At 49.0% G+C, this 17,582-nt stretch overlaps 6 protein-coding genes across 6 annotated transcripts; 5 read left to right on the top strand and 1 right to left on the bottom strand.

The window, feature by feature from the left end:
- Window positions 1–420: 420 nt before the first annotated feature.
- TRIVIDRAFT_188510 (uncharacterized protein) lies at window positions 421–1,409 on the top strand (the record flags this gene model as incomplete). The annotated part of the gene is made up of 2 exons (XM_014104858.1): window positions 421–494; window positions 560–1,409. 2 exons carry the CDS (start codon window positions 421–423, stop codon window positions 1,407–1,409), a joined length of 924 nt encoding a protein of 307 aa, XP_013960333.1.
- A 515-nt stretch (window positions 1,410–1,924) lies between these two features.
- TRIVIDRAFT_63451 (uncharacterized protein) lies at window positions 1,925–2,595 on the top strand (the record flags this gene model as incomplete). Its single annotated transcript, XM_014104857.1, has 3 exons — window positions 1,925–2,017; window positions 2,083–2,098; window positions 2,207–2,595. 3 exons carry the CDS (start codon window positions 1,925–1,927, stop codon window positions 2,593–2,595), a joined length of 498 nt encoding a protein of 165 aa, XP_013960332.1.
- Window positions 2,596–3,916: 1,321 nt separating this feature from the next.
- Window positions 3,917–6,152, top strand: TRIVIDRAFT_229239 (uncharacterized protein; the record flags this gene model as incomplete). Its single annotated transcript, XM_014104856.1, has 3 exons — window positions 3,917–4,101; window positions 4,165–4,714; window positions 4,777–6,152. 3 exons carry the CDS (start codon window positions 3,917–3,919, stop codon window positions 5,995–5,997), a joined length of 1,956 nt encoding a protein of 651 aa, XP_013960331.1.
- A 992-nt stretch (window positions 6,153–7,144) lies between these two features.
- TRIVIDRAFT_82254 (uncharacterized protein) lies at window positions 7,145–9,014 on the top strand (the record flags this gene model as incomplete). Its single annotated transcript, XM_014104855.1, has 6 exons — window positions 7,145–7,494; window positions 7,550–7,782; window positions 7,846–8,061; window positions 8,118–8,178; window positions 8,246–8,585; window positions 8,648–9,014. 6 exons carry the CDS (start codon window positions 7,174–7,176, stop codon window positions 8,941–8,943), a joined length of 1,467 nt encoding a protein of 488 aa, XP_013960330.1.
- Window positions 9,015–9,099: 85 nt separating this feature from the next.
- TRIVIDRAFT_176452 (uncharacterized protein) lies at window positions 9,100–11,904 on the bottom strand (the record flags this gene model as incomplete). The annotated part of the gene is made up of 7 exons (XM_014104854.1): window positions 9,100–9,597; window positions 9,666–10,588; window positions 10,686–10,990; window positions 11,059–11,176; window positions 11,289–11,352; window positions 11,418–11,604; window positions 11,792–11,904. The coding sequence occupies 7 exons, from the start codon at window positions 11,902–11,904 to the stop codon at window positions 9,298–9,300; spliced, it is 2,010 nt and encodes a 669-aa protein (XP_013960329.1).
- A 2,369-nt stretch (window positions 11,905–14,273) lies between these two features.
- Window positions 14,274–14,999, top strand: TRIVIDRAFT_218286 (uncharacterized protein; the record flags this gene model as incomplete). Its single annotated transcript, XM_014104853.1, has 2 exons — window positions 14,274–14,584; window positions 14,663–14,999. 2 exons carry the CDS (start codon window positions 14,274–14,276, stop codon window positions 14,997–14,999), a joined length of 648 nt encoding a protein of 215 aa, XP_013960328.1.
- Between the last annotated feature and the right edge of the window lie 2,583 nt (window positions 15,000–17,582).

Here is a 17,582-nt window from a genome sequence, read left to right as displayed (position 1 = left end):
AACACGTATTGGCAATTGATAGGGTGGAAATTGCACCATGTCCCTCAAAGTTATGCGGTTGGATTCAGTCTTTAAACGGACACAGGGCTTATGTCCGACCCTATTGGTGGATGTGAGTCGTCCGATAACTTTAGCATCAATATGACCACAACAAAAGTAGTTACTTTACCGACAGCTATGAATCTCCGCAACTTAATATTCAGCAGACCAATACGAAACGAGTATGCTATATTCGCATTCTATGTACGCGAACTAATGACGATGAAATCGTCATGCCCGAATGGGGTAACGTTGAAATGTGTTATAAGGCAGTCCCCCTCTCTTTCATAAGAGAGTTTTTATCAAGACAAACATTGCTTCAATATACAAAGCAATCTATAATTAATTGATCTTGAACAAAATCGAGCATTAAAACTGAAGATGGGCTGGGGTCGATTTTCTCCCGAAAGGGATATCCCTTCTCAAGAAGGGAGGGTGATTGTGGTTACTGGAGGGCAAGTTGAGCCTTTCAAATCTTCAGATTAAGAGAGTCAAGTTTGGCTAACATAATGATGAACAGAAACGCGGGAATTGGCAAAGAGACCGTACTGCAACTATGCAAGCACTCGCCGAAAAAAGTCTTCCTCGCCACGAGAAACGAGGCCAAGGCCAAAGATGCCATTGCGTCCATCAACTCCACACTGTCCAAACCTGCGGACATTGAGTTTGTGAAACTCAACCTAAGCAACCTGGCATCGGCTGCTGCCGCAGCGGAGGAAATTACTCGCAATACCGACCGGATTGATCTGCTGTTTCTCAATACCGGAATCATGAACCAGCCTCCGGGAAAAACCGATGACGGACTTGACCTGCAACTCGGTACCAATTATGTCGGCCACTTTCTTTTCACAAAGAAGCTGCTCCCTGTGCTCAAGCAAACCGTAACCAAGTATAACCCTGATGTACGCGTCGTGTCCACCGCATCTAATGGACTTACGTTTGCGCCAGCGTTTGAGACGATGATATCAACCGAAAAGCTGTCGGCACAAGGCCAATGGACATCCTATAGCGCGTCCAAAGCTGCCAACATACTTTTCGCTGCTGAACTAGCCAAGCGACACCCCGAACTTACATCGGTGTCTTTACATCCTGGAATGATCCAGACAGACCTGTATGTGACAACTACCACAAACAGCTTCTTCCTCAGAAACCTCTTGCGCTTCTTTGGCCCCATCTTGTACCACGACGTTGCATACGGCGCCTTGACCCAGCTTTGGGCATCTACTGTGGACAAGAGCAAGCTTCAACAGGGAGGATTCTACGTGCCCGTGGGACAACTAGAGAGCAAGAACAAGTACGCCGCCGATGCTGATATGCAAAAGAGGCTGTGGGATTGGACAGAGGCAGAGTTGAAGCAGAGGGGTTACTGAGAACGGTTTTGCTTGTTGTAATTCAATCTTGAGCCGGCTCTTTTATTTACTATTTGGATTTGCGGCGGGCTATGGAGTATTCTTTTGACATAAAGTGAAGGTCCTTTTGCCTCGTTTTTATTTCAACAATTCAGCGATTATCAGAAATGGGCAATTAGTGTGTAAGACTGAGTTGTGCGTTAATCTATTAAGATTTCTTTAAATAAATGGCATCAATGAGATATCTTGGAAGCTTACGGAGCAACCTTGATTCGTCGATGAGGGGCCGCGCTTGATCCTCGTTTTATCACGGACAAAGCAACGGTCTTGTTCGTGCGGGTATTCGTCCGGGTGGAACTGGCTTGAGCCGATTTGTCCGATCTCGCCGAAATCGAGAGTCGGAGTATGACAGGTCCACATTACACCATGCGGCAGGATCTTATTGTCATGATAAAGATACAAGCCTAAAACAAAACAACACGAACGCTATGAATTGTTCAGTTGATTGCGTAGTATCAAGAGAAAACTCTATCAAGATGGGATTCCCTGATGTTATTACGGGAGGATGTCTTTGCGGCTCGGTCCGCTACTCCATATCTGCGTCTAGTGAGACCCCATGGCCGCCTCAGGTATGCTCTCAAGGAATAAATTTATGCCACCTGAAAACACATGACTTACTTCGACCTTGTTTTAGTCATCAGCTTGTCAATGTAGGTGTGGCCTATTTTTAGAAATGCCAGGTTTTCAGGTGTGGTCAAGATGGCTTCACTTGTTACGCATTCATATCAGCTGTTATATTCATGCTAACGAGTTGACAGGCACAATGTGTCGAAAGTGGACGTCGTCCCTCATTGCGCAATTCATCATTGTGCTCCCGGACCAGCTGGAGCCGCCTTTACACACACATGAAACATACGACGAATATGAATCATCACCTGGCCGCTATAGAGGATTCTGCAAGCGGTGCGGAACCTCATTGGTTTGGCGATCCACAGATGATAGTAGCACCGTCGATGTTTTCCTGGGGACCGTCGATGAAAGGTGGCTTGTGCATGAAGACGGCGGCAAGGTTGGTCAAGAGCTGGCTAGGCCCAATGGGACACAATTTTGGATGGAGAACGCCATTCCAGGAGTGACTGATCTGCTGAAGGGAGGGAAAGAGTTTCTCAAAGAAGGGGAGGACGGGTGGGAGAGAAAGAGGGAATAGAGACTTTATAGAGAAGAAAGGAAGGGAGGCTGCTAATGACATGCCCAGTAGTGGTCAGCGAAATAGAATAGAGTGCATTTTTTAGGCGAATAAAAAGCAGCTGTCATTGTATGAGATCTGTATGCTTATCCCTAGCAGTAGAGTCGTGTGACTGATAGGGCTGGCAGTTGGACTATGTTTCAACTGATAAACCCCGTTAGACAAAAGTCCCTCGGGCGCGGCATTCTTCACGACAGTATCCAGTGTATCCTTATTACGAGGGGCGGTATCACAGTTTGCGAGAAATGCCGGACTGAGCCGGAGAAGAAAATCCAGATTGGTCCCAGAAAAGCCATAGCCGCTCACCTCTGAGTGTTTTCAGAGTATTTTCAGGGTCCTGAGTCAGTCACACGATATTTCTCTCCCGGCTTCGTAGCCTTAAAAGAAGCACTAGATGAGCTGTCAAAACAGCCTCTTCGGCTGCTGCGGGCCGATGTTTTCGCTGTCATGAAGCACAAGTCGGGAGCTTCAAGAGAGAGCGGGCCGAGGGCAACTGCCCTGAGAGGTGCGGAGGGGGAGGCGCTCCGTGGACTTCAAACTAAGAAGACTAGATCGAATGCTGGTCTCGAAGCTGTGGCTTGGTGTATGCTGGTAGCGCTGCCTCCATCATATCCGTCCGTAGATCTACCGCTCGTTCGTGCTGTGTTCGTCTTGAGACATCATGGTGAGGAGAGATGGAATAGGAGTTGAGTGGATGTATAGGAAGCATTTGGTGGCAACTGAGATCAATCTAGATTATGAAGTGTTAATACGTAAAGCTGGGCCCTATTCCCACTTTATTGTACCGTACAGTAGCTCTCGGTCGAGGACACGGATAGCTTCCAGACCAACTCGGGTTATCCGAGGTTATTGATCCCGGGCCGCAGTCCGACTACATACATGTTCTTAATAACTTATCACCCCATTTCCCCATTTCCCCAGCTCTCATCACTAGTACCAACAAATCACAATCAGGGGAAGACGGTCTTCTTGGAAGCTCGGGCCCCGCGCCTTCTAGCTCATGATCTGGGGAATCTGGGGATCAGGTGGCGGACCGCTTTGTGGTGGCCAAGTGTGGACGTAGGGTGGGGCTCCGGACCGAAGCCGGGGCCCTCCGGAAGAGTCGACTGAGACCCGGCATCGGATAGCACTCGAGGGCAAGATGCTTAAATATATCCCAAGCCCGCATCTCGTAACTACCAGACCTCGGCTATATGTGCTTAAACCGAATACCGCTTGTCAGTTCCTTGCACTAGCCCTACAGATGGATACCCTCGAGCAGTTTAGCACCGCCTTGGACACAATGTCCGACAGCAGCTCTCTTAGTCCGGAGCCGCATTCGTCTAAGCAGCCTGTGCGGAGAGCTAGCAAAGCCTGTCTTGCGTGCAGAGCGAGAAAGGTCAGATGTGATGTGACAGTCAGATCACCATGCGGCAACTGCCAATGGAACGGACAGCAGTGTGTTACACATGCTCGACGTGCCAGAAGGTATGTATTAGACATTGATTAATTGATAAGAAATGGCAGTGTTTATTAACAAATGACCTCTAGACGGAGAAGAAAGCCCGTTCCTGCTGTGGCTGCACCTGAGTCAGGAGCTTCAAAGGAGCTTGAATTCAAAGACGGCGCATGCAACCTGCTGGAGGAGTTTGCCATTGACTCCTTGGATGCGCCCATCTCCCTGGAGGATTTGGAGCTTCTCAAAGCAGACATCGATTCAGACAAGTCTCCACAGGATTCATTGTCGGATGATGTTGATACCTTTGATCTGCCCAAGTATGTCAGGCCCCTGACCAGCCTGCCTCCAGACGACATGGAGTATCTGCATTCCGAGGGCGCCTTGGATCTACCAGACAGCATTCTACAAAACGCCCTTCTCCGTGCATTCTTCGAATACGTGCATCCATATGTTCCTACACTGGATCTGGATGCTTTCCTGCACTCTGTAGAGACACATGATGGGTCAGCGGGACAGGTTAGCTTGCTGTTGCTGCAGGCTGTCCTTGCCGCTGGCACGGCACATGTAGAGCTGGAGCACCTCAGAAATGGCGGATATCCGACGCGCAAGCAGGCTCGCACAGCTTTCATGAAGCGAGTTCGGGTAAGTTTGTCCTTAATTTCTTACATGATGTGCTTTGTTCAGTTGCTAATGCCGTTTGATAGCTCCTATACAAGTATAACTGCGAGCTGGATCAGATGGTCCTCACGCAATCGCTGCTGCTCATCACTTCATGGCAAGATGCCTCTGACGAGCACGGCAAGACATGGTTTTGGATCGATGCCGCTGTTTCTCACGCCTTTGCAGCAGGACTGCACCTGGAGCCATCCGTAAACAAGCCCAACCTGTCGAAACGAAAGCAAAGGCTGCGCCGTCGGGTCTGGTGGTGCTGCTTCATCCGCGACCGGCTGCTCTCCCTAGGCATGAAGCGGCTGCCACGTATCAAAGACGGCGATTTCCACGTCTCGATGCTTGAAGAGGCCGACTTCCAGCCGGAGCAGATCCGCAGCGACGACGACCACGCAAAGTTCGAGGCCATGTGCGTCTACGTCAAGAGCCGCAAGAAGCGCGCCGAGCTGGCTCGCATGTGCGTTGCGCAGGCGACTCTTTGCAGATCCATGAGCTTCCTGTCGAGCAGCATGTACGTGGCCCCTCACGACAACTTTTCCAACTTCTCCGAGGCCCGCAAGATGACGCCGGATGGCGAGCAAAAATTCACCACATACATCCGGGACCTGCTGGAATGGAGAGACGGCTTGCCTGAGAGCGTCTCGTATCGACCCATCTCGAACAACGACATTGGCAAGGATGGCAATACAAGCATTTCGTTGGATCGCGCAGTCTTACACATGATTTACTACACGGCAGTGTTGTGCCTTTACCGCTCGCGGTTCATGGTGTTGCTAAACGAGCCAACTGCGTCCACGATGGAGAAGGAGATGTGCAAGATTTACATGCAGCACTCTGCCAAGCGAATAGAAGAAATCTCAAAGAACATTTACGACCACGGCCTCGATCGACTGCTCCCTAGCATGGCGGCGAACATTGCTGTCTCAACTGCCAGCGTCTATCTCCTGGAGCTAAAGGGCCATCTTCAGGGCTGCGCCACCGAGAACAGCTATCGCCAGAGTAGGAAGCTCATGCAGTCCATGCATGACATTTACGCAGGCGCTGATTTGTCGAGAGAGTCCCTTGAATGGGATAAAGAGGACAGCCCGGAAGAGACGCCCGAGGCAGCGGAAGACTATCTCATGGTGGACCAGGGCTGGCTCAAGGACTTGGAGGCCGCGACATGCTGGTTGGTGGCTGAGCCTTACAGGGCGGATAGCTTTCTACAATATCCCGGAGAGGGGTTGGACGTTGTCAATGAGTTTTTTGTTTGTTAAATGAAACAATCATAAGCATGAGAGTACTGGCTCAAGAGTCACTGCTTATACTGGCGTTTTTGGGATACACGGATCCATAGCATATGGATATTACAACGGCCTTTAGTTTAGGAAATACCAATACATGGGAGCTATTCCTCATGTTTTCTTGTTGCAATCTTCTTCTTGCCTCAGCTGTGACCATGCTGTACGTAACACACAATCCACCATCTTCGATTCCCTTCTCTTTTGCCAGCTCTTAATTGCGATATCGGGTCCGTATCCGAAGATTCAATCTCACCTGTACCCCACAATCTCAAATCCCCATAGAATCCAAAAGATCTCGACGCGTTACCCCGTGATTAGAACCACATGTCTCGCGCAAACAAGTGGAGCGTTGGGGATTTCCCACGTACAAACTGTCCGTTCAAACAAGAAAAGTGAAGCCCTAACCCATCGCTATTTTCTCAGGAAATTGCCTAATACGGTATGTGGCGATACAGCTTGCTCTCTATTATACGAATCGAGTGAAGCCGCATCCGTTAGCTCTTCCAGTCTTTTTTTAGCTCCCGCTGCACTAAACTTTAGACAAAGATGCTCGGAACTCTTGTTGCGTCAGATGGGCGCCGCTACCCCACAGAGATCAAGGTCGTCCGGCGAGCTGAGAACGACTTCATTGGCTGAGACACGTCTCGGTCCGTGTCACCAATCGCTGGGCCTGCGGTCCGCTCAACATTTTGCAAGGCGGCGGTTTGATCTGGGGCACACGAGGCTGAGGGAGGGGCAATAGTTTCTCTTTTGGGAAGCGTACGAAAAAAAAGATATGTTTGTAATATCTTGCGTCAGCGATTAGTCCTGAATTTGCAAGCAAAGAGGAGGAGGAAGAGGAGATGATACGCCCGTGTCGTGGCAAGCCACGCTCAATGGCTCCAATGGCTCCGTGGCCGACGCCCTGTGCTACGGACCGCAATCTAGCCCTGCGGGAGGGTAGGATTGCAGGCAGACTGGATTGGTTGATTGGCACGATATGACGAGGGAATATGCAAGGGAGCCTTGACTGGTGTTGCATAAATTGGCTTGTTGATAACCCAACATAAGCTCGAGTTCAGCCCAAAACCCCTCTCCAAAATTTTCTTTTTCTCTTTCTCTTTCGTAGTCCTTGACAGCAAGTTTTCAATATCTTAATCTATACTCACAATGGCCCCCTCAGCCACCGAACCCAGCACCAATGCCCTGGACTTCCAGGGCGGCTTCGTCCAGATCATCAACGGCAAAAGTGCACCCACGGCAACAACCCGCCATGGCATCAACCCCGCAACTCTCAAGGCAAAGGCTGAAGTCCCTCTAGCCACCAAGGAGGACCTTGACAATGCAGTTGCTGCCGGAAAGGCGGCCTTCAAGACGTGGTCCAAGGTCCCTTATGAGGAGCGCAAAGCCGCCGTGCTGGCGTTTGCAGATGCTCTTGAAAAGCAACATGCTGAGTTCCGTGATCTTCTGATTTCAGAACAAGGAAAGCCTGTGAGTACTTACCGAAACTACTTATGATGGCTATTTTGTGCTGATCTATTCCTAGATCCCCCAGGCAGATGGCGAAACCACGGCGGCTGTTGCGTGGCTTAGGGGAATGGCCAACATCAATATCCCCGAAGATGTCATTGAGGACGACGAGAGGCACACTGTCATCACAAGATACGTGCCTCTAGGTGTCGTAGCGGCCATCATCCCCTGGAACTTCCCCGTCCTGCTGACAACCTCAAAGATGGCCCCTGCTCTGCTCACAGGAAACGTCATCATCGTCAAGCCATCGTAAGCTTTACCTCAAAAAGAATCATACTACAAGAACACTTCATCTAACAGTTTATTGTGCAGACCTTTCACACCTTACTGTGGCCTGAAGATCGTTGAGCTGGCACAGCAGTTCTTCCCTCCTGGTGTTGTCCAGTCTCTCAGCGGAGATGACAACCTTGGCCCGTGGCTTACAAGCCACCCCGGCATCGACAAGATTAGCTTTACAGGTTCAACACAGACCGGAAAGCTGGTTATGCAGAGTGCATCCAAGACTCTGAAGAGAGTGACCCTTGAGCTGTAAGACTTCCTTCTTTTGGTCCATCTTGATGGGAGTTTATCTGACAATGTGATAGAGGCGGAAATGACCCAGCCATCGTCTTCCCAGATGTAGATGTTGACAAGGTCGCCGAAAAGGTATTGCCTCATTCTGCAGCGTTGAAATTTACTCTAAATTAGATGTCGAAATACTGACAGCAAATAGGTTGCCCTCTACTCTTTCATGAACTCTGGACAGGTCTGCTTGAACCTGAAGCGCATCTACGTCCACGAGTCCATCTACGAGCAGTTCCGAGACGCCATGGTCAAGCACATCAAGGCATACACTCTCGGCAACGGTGCTGAGGCTGGCGTCACCCACGGCCCTCTCCAAAACTCGATGCAGTATGATCGTGTCAAGACCTTCTTCGATGATATCGAGAAGCAGGGCTGGAAGGTCGCCGTCGGTGGCAAGATTGAGCCTGCCACCAACGGATACTACATCGCCCCTACAGTCATTGACCGACCCCCCGAGAACTCCCGAATTGTCGTCGAGGAGCCTTTCGGTAAGAAGCCTGCCTGATAATGAAAAAGGCGTTCAGTTATGTTAACTTGTTCTGCTTCTTAGGTCCCATCGTCCCTCTCCTCTCATGGAGCACTGAAGAAGAAGTCATTGCCCGTGCCAACAACACAACCATGGGTCTCGGCGCCTCAATCTGGTCCAACGACATCGAAAAGGCCGCCAAAATTGGCCGCGAGATGGAAGCCGGCACTGTCTGGATCAACACACACTTTGAGATCAACCCCAATGTGCCCTTTGGCGGCCACAAGGAGAGTGGCATCGGCGCCGAGTGGGGAATCAACGGAATCAAGAGCTTCTGCAACGTCCAGTCCATGTATGTAAACAAGCACGTCGTGAGCTAGAGGTTATATAGACAAGCAAGCCTTGATGAATGATAAACATAGAATGAAAATAAAGACATCTTTGTTTACGTATTTCGTCAACAAACATTTGCTTGACATCTACGATTGACCATGTAGTCCAACACTAGTAAAGAGAGAGCTCTACAAGGAGATATTCGCAATGAACGAGCGCTAATAGAAGCACTGCTGCATTAATATCATAAAATTCTGATCCGAAGAGGCGCCAAACATGCGAAACTACCTAATTGTCGATTTTCCCAAATTGATATGTGCATAAGTCATACTGCTGAATCCAAAAGGAGTTTTACATCATTTCACCATTTGTCATATATCAAGACAAATCAAAAGCCATTTTCATAGTGGCACGCTACCATTACCAAGAAACGCAACGTTCGGATCAGTATTCGCATCGGGCGGCATGCCCGTGAACCCATCGTTATTCTCAATATTCATTTGAGAATCGAGCGGGCTCAGAAACGTATCGGTCGATAGAGGGGGCGGTGTCAATGCATTTTCGTTGAGTGCGGACATGGCCACGTAATCGACCATCAGCCATAAAGCAGCTTCCAGCTTTGGATCAACCTCCGGAGATGTCGAGTCCAGAAGGGCAGACAGGGAGTGATAGTTGGCGTCGAAGAGCATTAATTGAAGATGCTGAAATAGCAGGTGGGATGTTAATAATTTGAAAAACATATATAGGGGAATAGGTAACGCAGACTCACCATTTTCGAAGCATGATCCCACCTTCTCCCCACCCGTTCCAAGATGTGAATGGCTTTTTGGTAATGACTTAGTAGTTCTGGGTCCGTGACTTGTCCCTTTTCCTGGTCGATATGGATAGCCAAGGAGAGAATACCACCAGCAAGAATGGAGGCGTATGCATAAAATGAGGATTGTACGTGGCAGCCAGAGGCGATGGCGTCTTCTACCACGGAAGATATTGCTCGAGCATGATCACAGCTGACTTCGAATGAGCGGGTCAAGAATTTTGGTGGCACCTTGCAGTTTCCTTTCTGGAGTCTCATTCGGAGAAGAAATGGATGATTGAGCAGACAGTGGGCAGTGTGGAAAGTGATGCGAGCAAACACAACATGTTCAAGAGACTGGAAATCCAACGTGCCGTCGGGCTTGCGATACTGCTCCACAATCTGAGGGATGGGGATGGTCTCTACTTGGAGGTGATGATCGATGAGGAGTAGGAAGGTATTTAGTAATGTGAAGTCGGACCTGGGATCCCAAGGCGGCATCTCGTCAATTTCTCGCCCGTGTAGGACATATCGTACGCATCGTCCAAGAGCTGTGGCGGCGAGTATCGTTTGAGTGAAAGTGCTGTTGACTGCAACGTCCCCCTCTGACTTCCAGTTGATAAGCTGGTGGAGCGTCGGTGTTTTCTTCCAGATGCCCCTTCTGAATGTCTCCTCGTCTACGGGTAGCTGAACGTGTATGTCCTCTTCAGATATAGCCGGCGGCCGGCTTTGACCAACTGAGACTAGCTTATCGAGCAGATATATTGACCAAAAGGCTCGGCGGTGCTCCTCTTGTTCGATGGGGCTCAATGTATTTTTAGGTTCCTTCATTAGCTGTAAGTCTTGGGCAATGCGGACAGCAAGGCCAATCTTGAGCCACCCTGAGCTAGTACGACCACCTGAAGGATATCCATAGTCAGCCAAAAAAAACCCTGCTTAATCGTGTATTATCAAAACACGACTTACATGTAAAGTCCACCACGCCAAGGATATTACTAGCTTGTGCGACCTGTAAACTAGGGTTGTTTTCGACGGTTAGGTGGTCATTGAGGAGAGCCAGCCACGCCTCTCTAGCATATGCTTCGGTAGCTTCGCGTCTACATCCTGCAAAGTAGTCTGAATCTGAGAACTTGAGGGCTGATGCTAAAATGGCGAAGAGTAAACATTTGGGTACAACGCCGTAGTTTAGTCTCTCTCGAAAGCTTTGCTCGTGAAAATATGTGTATGGCTGGTTGTGAACGTGGAGGAAATAAGTGTCGATGAGGTGAGCCATGACTGGGGGAGGCGGCGCGGTGGTAAACCTCCTGCTAGGGAGTTAGCTAGCTCTGATGCATAATCCCAAGGTGTAGACAATGGTAAGGAAACGCACATTGCATTCGAAATATCGGGTACGGGCTCTGTTGTTTCGGGGACGGAAGGTGGGAATTGCTGCTGAGGCGGTGATGGCTCTGTGAACTCTGGCGAGAGTTCCTGGTAGCTGGAGGATGCTGCCAGATCCGGGAAAGCAACCGATCCATTTCGACCTTCGCCATTTCTTGAGAAGCATTAGCAAGCGGTGAACTTGTAGCTCTATTGACACAAAGGTGACGCACAAGAAACCTATCAAGCCCTGGCTGTGCAGCTGGGCTAGTTGCGATTCGATGGTGTTGATCCTGTTGAGCAGCTCGGGCTACATCGATGGTCAGAACGCGAATGCAGATTCGAGACAGTGAAGCTCACATCAACGACACCGGTGCGAGGGAAGAGAGTCGACGTTGCAGAGGGAGCAGACGGCGATCTGCCCTTGACGGAACCATTGCTGGACGCTGCGTTCGGGGGGTTGGTGGCCGAGTAGGGTTCGTAGTGACAGACGCGATCGACTCGTCGGCAGTTCATGCATCGGGGGCGCTCGCCGGAACATCTGGTCTTGCGATGTCTGTAGAGGTGGTTCGCACGGGTTAGCTACATGGTTCACGACACGGCATTGACAGCTCCTAGGCTCCCTAGGCTGGACAGCTCCGTTCGGCAGCTGAAACGGCACTCCCGACCTGTGCCGGCGCCTGGGAGACAAGGAGAGACGGAGAGACGGGGAGACGGAGAGACGGGGAGGCGAGATCGCGCACCGACAATTCGTGCAGGCCTGGCGGATGCGGCGGATCGTGTTGACTGTCGGCGCCGGCCGGGCTCGCGCATCGGACCGCTCCCAGTTGGAAGCATCGCCTGCTGGGTCGGACATGGTGCTACCGCATGCCTGTGCGACTGATGCGAAAAAACCATCGATCACGATGTTCGATTGAGATGTGATGTGCTGCAGTAGCAGACGCTGAATAAAGATGAGCGGGGTTGTACATAATAGCGTGCCTGCATAAAGCTTGGTGTCGCTGGCTGCACAAGTCTCCGCGGAAAGTAGCCGGTACATGAGGTGAGCTGCGGAAGAACCCGGCAGGGGCAGGGCTGCTGGGCCCGAGTTTCCGACGATTGCAGCGTGATGCAATCATCGAGTCAGCGGCTGACGCAACCCTCGCAGCGCCCAGCAGGTACCCTTGGCGCTAGAGGCCTGTACCCGATACCTCTGCACATTGCCCTGCACTATTGCCCTGCACTATTGCCAGACACAGTGGCTGATCACTAATATTGTGCAACACCCTTTAGTGGTGATGCTCTCTGGCTCTCTGGCTCTCTGGGGATCTTCTCCTTTCAAGGGCTTCGGGCGGTTTGATGGCGGTTGCACGATCTTCGCATAAGGTACTCCGTAGTGTCCAGTGGCGTCTCTCAATCCACGTGAAGGCTTCCAAGGTTCCATCTTCTGCTGCTTCAGCCTCCCATCTGTCTGAGTCATGTTTCAGCTAAGCCTGCGTTTGCAGCCCATCACGCAGCGCATCGCGAGCTGACCACATGCAGCGAAATCCTTTGGAGATTCGGTTGTCGCGGCTGACAACCTGGCTTGCTTGGCCATGTGCAGAAGAGTTGTCTAAGAGCGTAATATTCCGATTCGACTCGCAGAGCGGCTGAATCCCGACCTCGGTAGCTTGTCTCGATTTAGAGACGGGCCATTTCCCCTCTTTTCCATGTTATATCGGTATCATTCGTATCCCCATTGGGAGCAGGAAACCCCCCGAGATGCGATGCCCAAGGAATAGAATCTCCAGCTCTTGTGGGGTTTAAGCATCCTTTGTCGATGTGCTACCAGATAGACGATCCTGCTTCTCGAAGTCGGTTTGCCGATCGAACCGCAGCCGCCTGAATTCCGCGTGACTTGATGCCCGAGCCAGCACCAGGCATTCCAGCCAGACCCAACGTCGTAAAGGTGCTCTGCATTAGCTCTCATTGGGTAGCAGACGATGTGATGTCGGCGCTTGAGGGCCAATGTGTGCTAGAGGGGAGGGCCACGAGGGAAGTCACAGTCTTGGCACATCGCATCGTTCGTTGCTCCAGCACTGGGGACATTTTGCTCTCCGGATCTTGGTCTTGCAGTTTCCCGACACTGCATGATGAGTCAACTTGTATGCTGTCCTAATAGAGATCAGCTTACATGCTTGAAGATGAAGATGCGGCCAGGATTGACACCCATCCCAATTGGAATAGCAGTGCCAGCTATTGCTTACCATCCACCAGATGTGATTTGAGAGTTGGATTTGGACTCCAACACGATCAAGATGCAACAGATTGGCGGTATTCAGCTCATCACAAGCCCAGGGAGAGACGGAACGCCGCGGCTATCCAGCGCTTGGACGGCAATCGCCCGATCATCTCCAACGGCAATCGGTCGCCTCGCGCGTCTCTTTCTCTGAGACACCGCATCGCGCGTAGACGTCTGGAGATTTATCCGGCAGATGCTTCCGGCAAAGACGCTCGAGGTTGGATTTGTCTTTGCGGACGAGCAGTGACGGTGATGCGATTACCTATTACTCGATGCCCCTCCATTTCTGGGCATGGTGGACCGGTCCGCTGAGCGGTCCGCGTGGGGCAGCACTCCGCCGAGCTTGCAGATGGATCTGGCACTTGGATTATTAACAATTAGGCTTGAAGCATCGTGTGAAAGAAGAGGAAGCAAGCAATGATAATTAATATTCAAGCAGATTGAATGGCTGGCTACGATAATTGTTTCGGGGGGTTCTCTAGACTCAAACGGATAACGGATATTGGATCATATATATGGTTGCATGTGGCTGACATCGTAGAGACCAGATGAATACGAACCACCGTAGGTAGTAAATACATGTATGCAGCTGCAGATATAACATCTAGAGAATTGTTAAAATAAAACTCTGTACGCAATCTCAGTTGGATTTAGCCCATTTGGTGGAAATAGGATCTTTTAGTAAGAGAAAAACGAAATGCATCCTCATTCCCACTGCCTGGACCTATAACGTTGACCCAGGTCAACATGATGTCAATGCCCGACTTAAATGAGTGGGAACCCAGCTGCAGTGACTGGAACATGTTGGTTGCTACCAATACAAACACAACGCATTCCAGTGTGTCTGATTAAAAGATGTCTCAAATTCGAACTTAAAAACGGACCACAATGCCTCCCAATCCATCATGGCTTCTCCCCGAAACATATAGATCCCTATCACCGCGTGTTATAATCCATCTATAAATATGGCTCTCGAGCTTTATATCCCCCCATGCATCCGCACCCCAGCCCACCCTTTCCATCTCCCACCATGGAAGAAACCACTGAGGATATGCATCGAAGGTCCGTTGGTGTCTGTGCAAAAGCTACTACCGGATGTTCAATGGCACGTCAGTGATTCCCGATTTTTGGTGTTTCCACAACCGGCTGGTCCCGAACTTGCAAAGTTGACATATCGAGCGCTCTATGGACGGGAAGTTAGCAGCCAAATTACGGGTGATATGGTTGTTCGGGACGAGTATCTGGGCTGGGTGATGAAAGACCGAAGGCCGCTGCCGTAAGTGCTATAGGTATTTCTTAGCAGCACTATTTTGCTTCTTGCTTATATTTTTTGACCCTTGACTTATTTTGACAGATGCATCGATTACTATGGAGTCACTTTTGATCACCACGTTCCCGTTGAAGATGATGAAGATCCAGAAGTGCTGCAAATTAACATCATCGAAATGGATGATGATGCTGGAGAATACGCAAATGATTGCCTGTTATTTACGGTAAATCCAGCAGACTATACAGGAAAGAAGGTGTTGGCAGTCCCAAGATGTTGTGGCAAGAGAAAGGGCAAAACGGACCGGTTCCGCATAAATTCCTCAGTTGTCGATAGAGAGGGAAGGATGCATCAGTCCAAATTCAAGGAGCGCTTAGGGCCTACATATATGCTTAAATACGACAAAGATGACGTGCGGAGTTGATCAGGTGTCTACGTATGTAGTAAAGCAGAAATTACTGCTGCCCTATCCAAGTTTGGACGCATTCCTCATTGACTAAAACTCCTTCGCCGCTTTTCATTATCTCCAGACCTTAGTATAAGAGTGCAGGGAGACAAACCTCTACATACTTCATTGGTTTGTAGTATTGTTAACATTTCCACTGGGTCATACCCTAGCTTGCTCTCCTTGCTCCTGCTTGCCCCAGTTCTTCAAATCATAAACATATCATCACCGCCAAATGGAGCTTATTACACGCTTTACTCTCTACGGTTTTTGCTATTCCACGGTTTTCTCCCACTGTGCCTCATAAAAACCTCATACTCTCTCGGTTTCAAAGGCTTTAAAAACCGATACTCCTCCAACTATTATTATTTAGTATGCTGTATCAGTTTTTTAGACGAACCAAAGCTGTTAATGTATAATAGCGATGTCAGTTGGAACCATTCCATAAACAACATCCTGAGCGTAGCGAGTGGCAAAAATATATGGCTGTTTACTGATATGGTGATCACTTTTTAATAGATGCTTCATTTACCTGTGCCAAGAATTGACGTAGTCAACCATAATATATTCTGAAAAGTGCTCATAAAGAAAAATAACATCTAATGGTACCAAACGTAATCTTATAGTAGGGATATTTGGTAGCTGGCCAACTACCATGTTCTGTCTAGCAGGCAATATGTACCACACTAAATACAGTCTATTCAGAACCTATATCATACTTTCCTTGGTGTGTTCTTTCAAGGAGATCAATGACTGCCGATCGCCAACAATCCCAGAGTTCCTGCGTCGAAAGCGGGGCAGGCCATGATGCTGTGATGGGAATATCCTTAGGACCGTTTCGGTAGAGCACATCTTGGACGCCGCGCCACGTCAATCCAGGAGACACGTCCGCCACATCATAGAGGTGCCGACAGTCGTTCTCAAATATAATATTCCACGCTGTGTGCCAGTCATCGAAGAAAGATTGATATTTTATCTTACCATTATGGTTCTCCAAGTATCGGACTCCATCTCTACCCCAGAAACATGATTCGTACAAAGTGGCTTTCCTATAACAACTTTTTGCTCGAGCATCTGAAACAGAGGTAGTCAGACGAAGCTCTCGTATGAGTTCTGGTTCGTCAAAATCGGTGCCATTCCATTTCCCCAAACGAGCCCCAGCTCGACAAAGGTATTCGACAGTTTCCAAATCCAAAACAAAAGCAATTGCCAGATCTAATGGCCATTCAGGTACACGTAAGACGTAATCACTTCGTTGTTCTGCCTTGAACGTATAATAATGGTTGTCTAGGGCCTTCCTGGAAATTGAGACTACGCCTGTCTCAGAAAGCAGTTTCAATATAGAGAGATTTCGAGATGCCAAGGCTGATAATATAGCTGATTGGGTCCACAGTTCGCCAGTAGATGAAACATAGGAAGAGATGCCTAGTTGTTGAAGACAATCGATAAATATCTTCAGGTCATGTAAACCACCTTTATGTATTATCTTAGTGCAGCAATCCGTAATTGATTCATATGTGTGGCGATAAGGCGCATCGGAACCACTTAAGCGGACAAGGTATTTACCATGAGACCGAAGTAAATCTGCGAAAATTTGTAGTTCTCGCCATTTATGCCAGTGTGCCAACCCGAAAAGTGAACCGAGAAGGTCATACAGATCTACTCCGGGTGCTGACAATAGCATACCCATGATATCCCATTTGAAGCTTTCGAATGCGGGATGCCATGCATGTCTCCAATTTATTCTGAGCGTGTTCTCATCGGTCTTTTTTAGTATGGCCTGGAAAACGGCAGCATCACCGCGGGACAAGGCAATTAACAGGAGATCAATTTTACCGATGGTCCAATCTGGCTTTAGGTTCATAAATGAAATAAACTTTTGAGGAAACTCCGTATCTTTCCTTAACAGTGAGGACTTTATTAAGCAAGCCCCAGATACTGGATGAAATTTTGGAGAATGAATTCCGATGGCTTGGAAAAACTCTGAGAACTCTTCAAATGTGTCACAGACCCAGTAGATCAACATCCAGACGCAATGGTGAGCCTGTGACCAAAACATTCGATCAGATTTCCCTGGAAAGTCCTCATAGCATTGTTTGGTGTACTCAACAATGCGATCAACAATTAGTTGAAAAGAAGAAGATAGAGACGTCGTCGGGGCGATCTGAAGTTCTTTTCTAGATCGAGTTAAGATATTGATGTCTTCGACTGCGGTGTCAGGTTTGGAGGTATGGTATGTAGGGGCAAGATATTTTCCAGCACCACAGCATTTATGTAGAAGGGCAGCTGAATATATCATGGATGCGTCCACAGGAAGTGGTTTGAGTGAGTCATGAAGCAGATTAAGAGATTTTATAATGCAATCCGAGAGCCGCTCATCTGTTTTTAGAGTATTAGTATCCTATAACTTCTAAAGCAAATTGGAAAAGACGAACCTTGCTTTGTAAGAAATCTTATTGGAAAGTCTTTTGTTTGTAATAAGTCGTTGTTTATGCTAGACGTTGCTATCAGAGGCACAATTATAAGCAACTCTACTAGTGCATAAGGAAAACCCCAAGCTTA

The sequence above is a fragment of the Trichoderma virens genome, assembly GCF_000170995.1.
Source record: "Trichoderma virens Gv29-8 chromosome Unknown TRIVIscaffold_2, whole genome shotgun sequence".
In the NCBI taxonomy this organism is placed as follows: domain Eukaryota; kingdom Fungi; phylum Ascomycota; class Sordariomycetes; order Hypocreales; family Hypocreaceae; genus Trichoderma; species Trichoderma virens.
The sequence above is the reverse complement of the archived record's forward strand: the minus strand, read 5'-3'. Positions and strand labels throughout refer to the sequence as shown.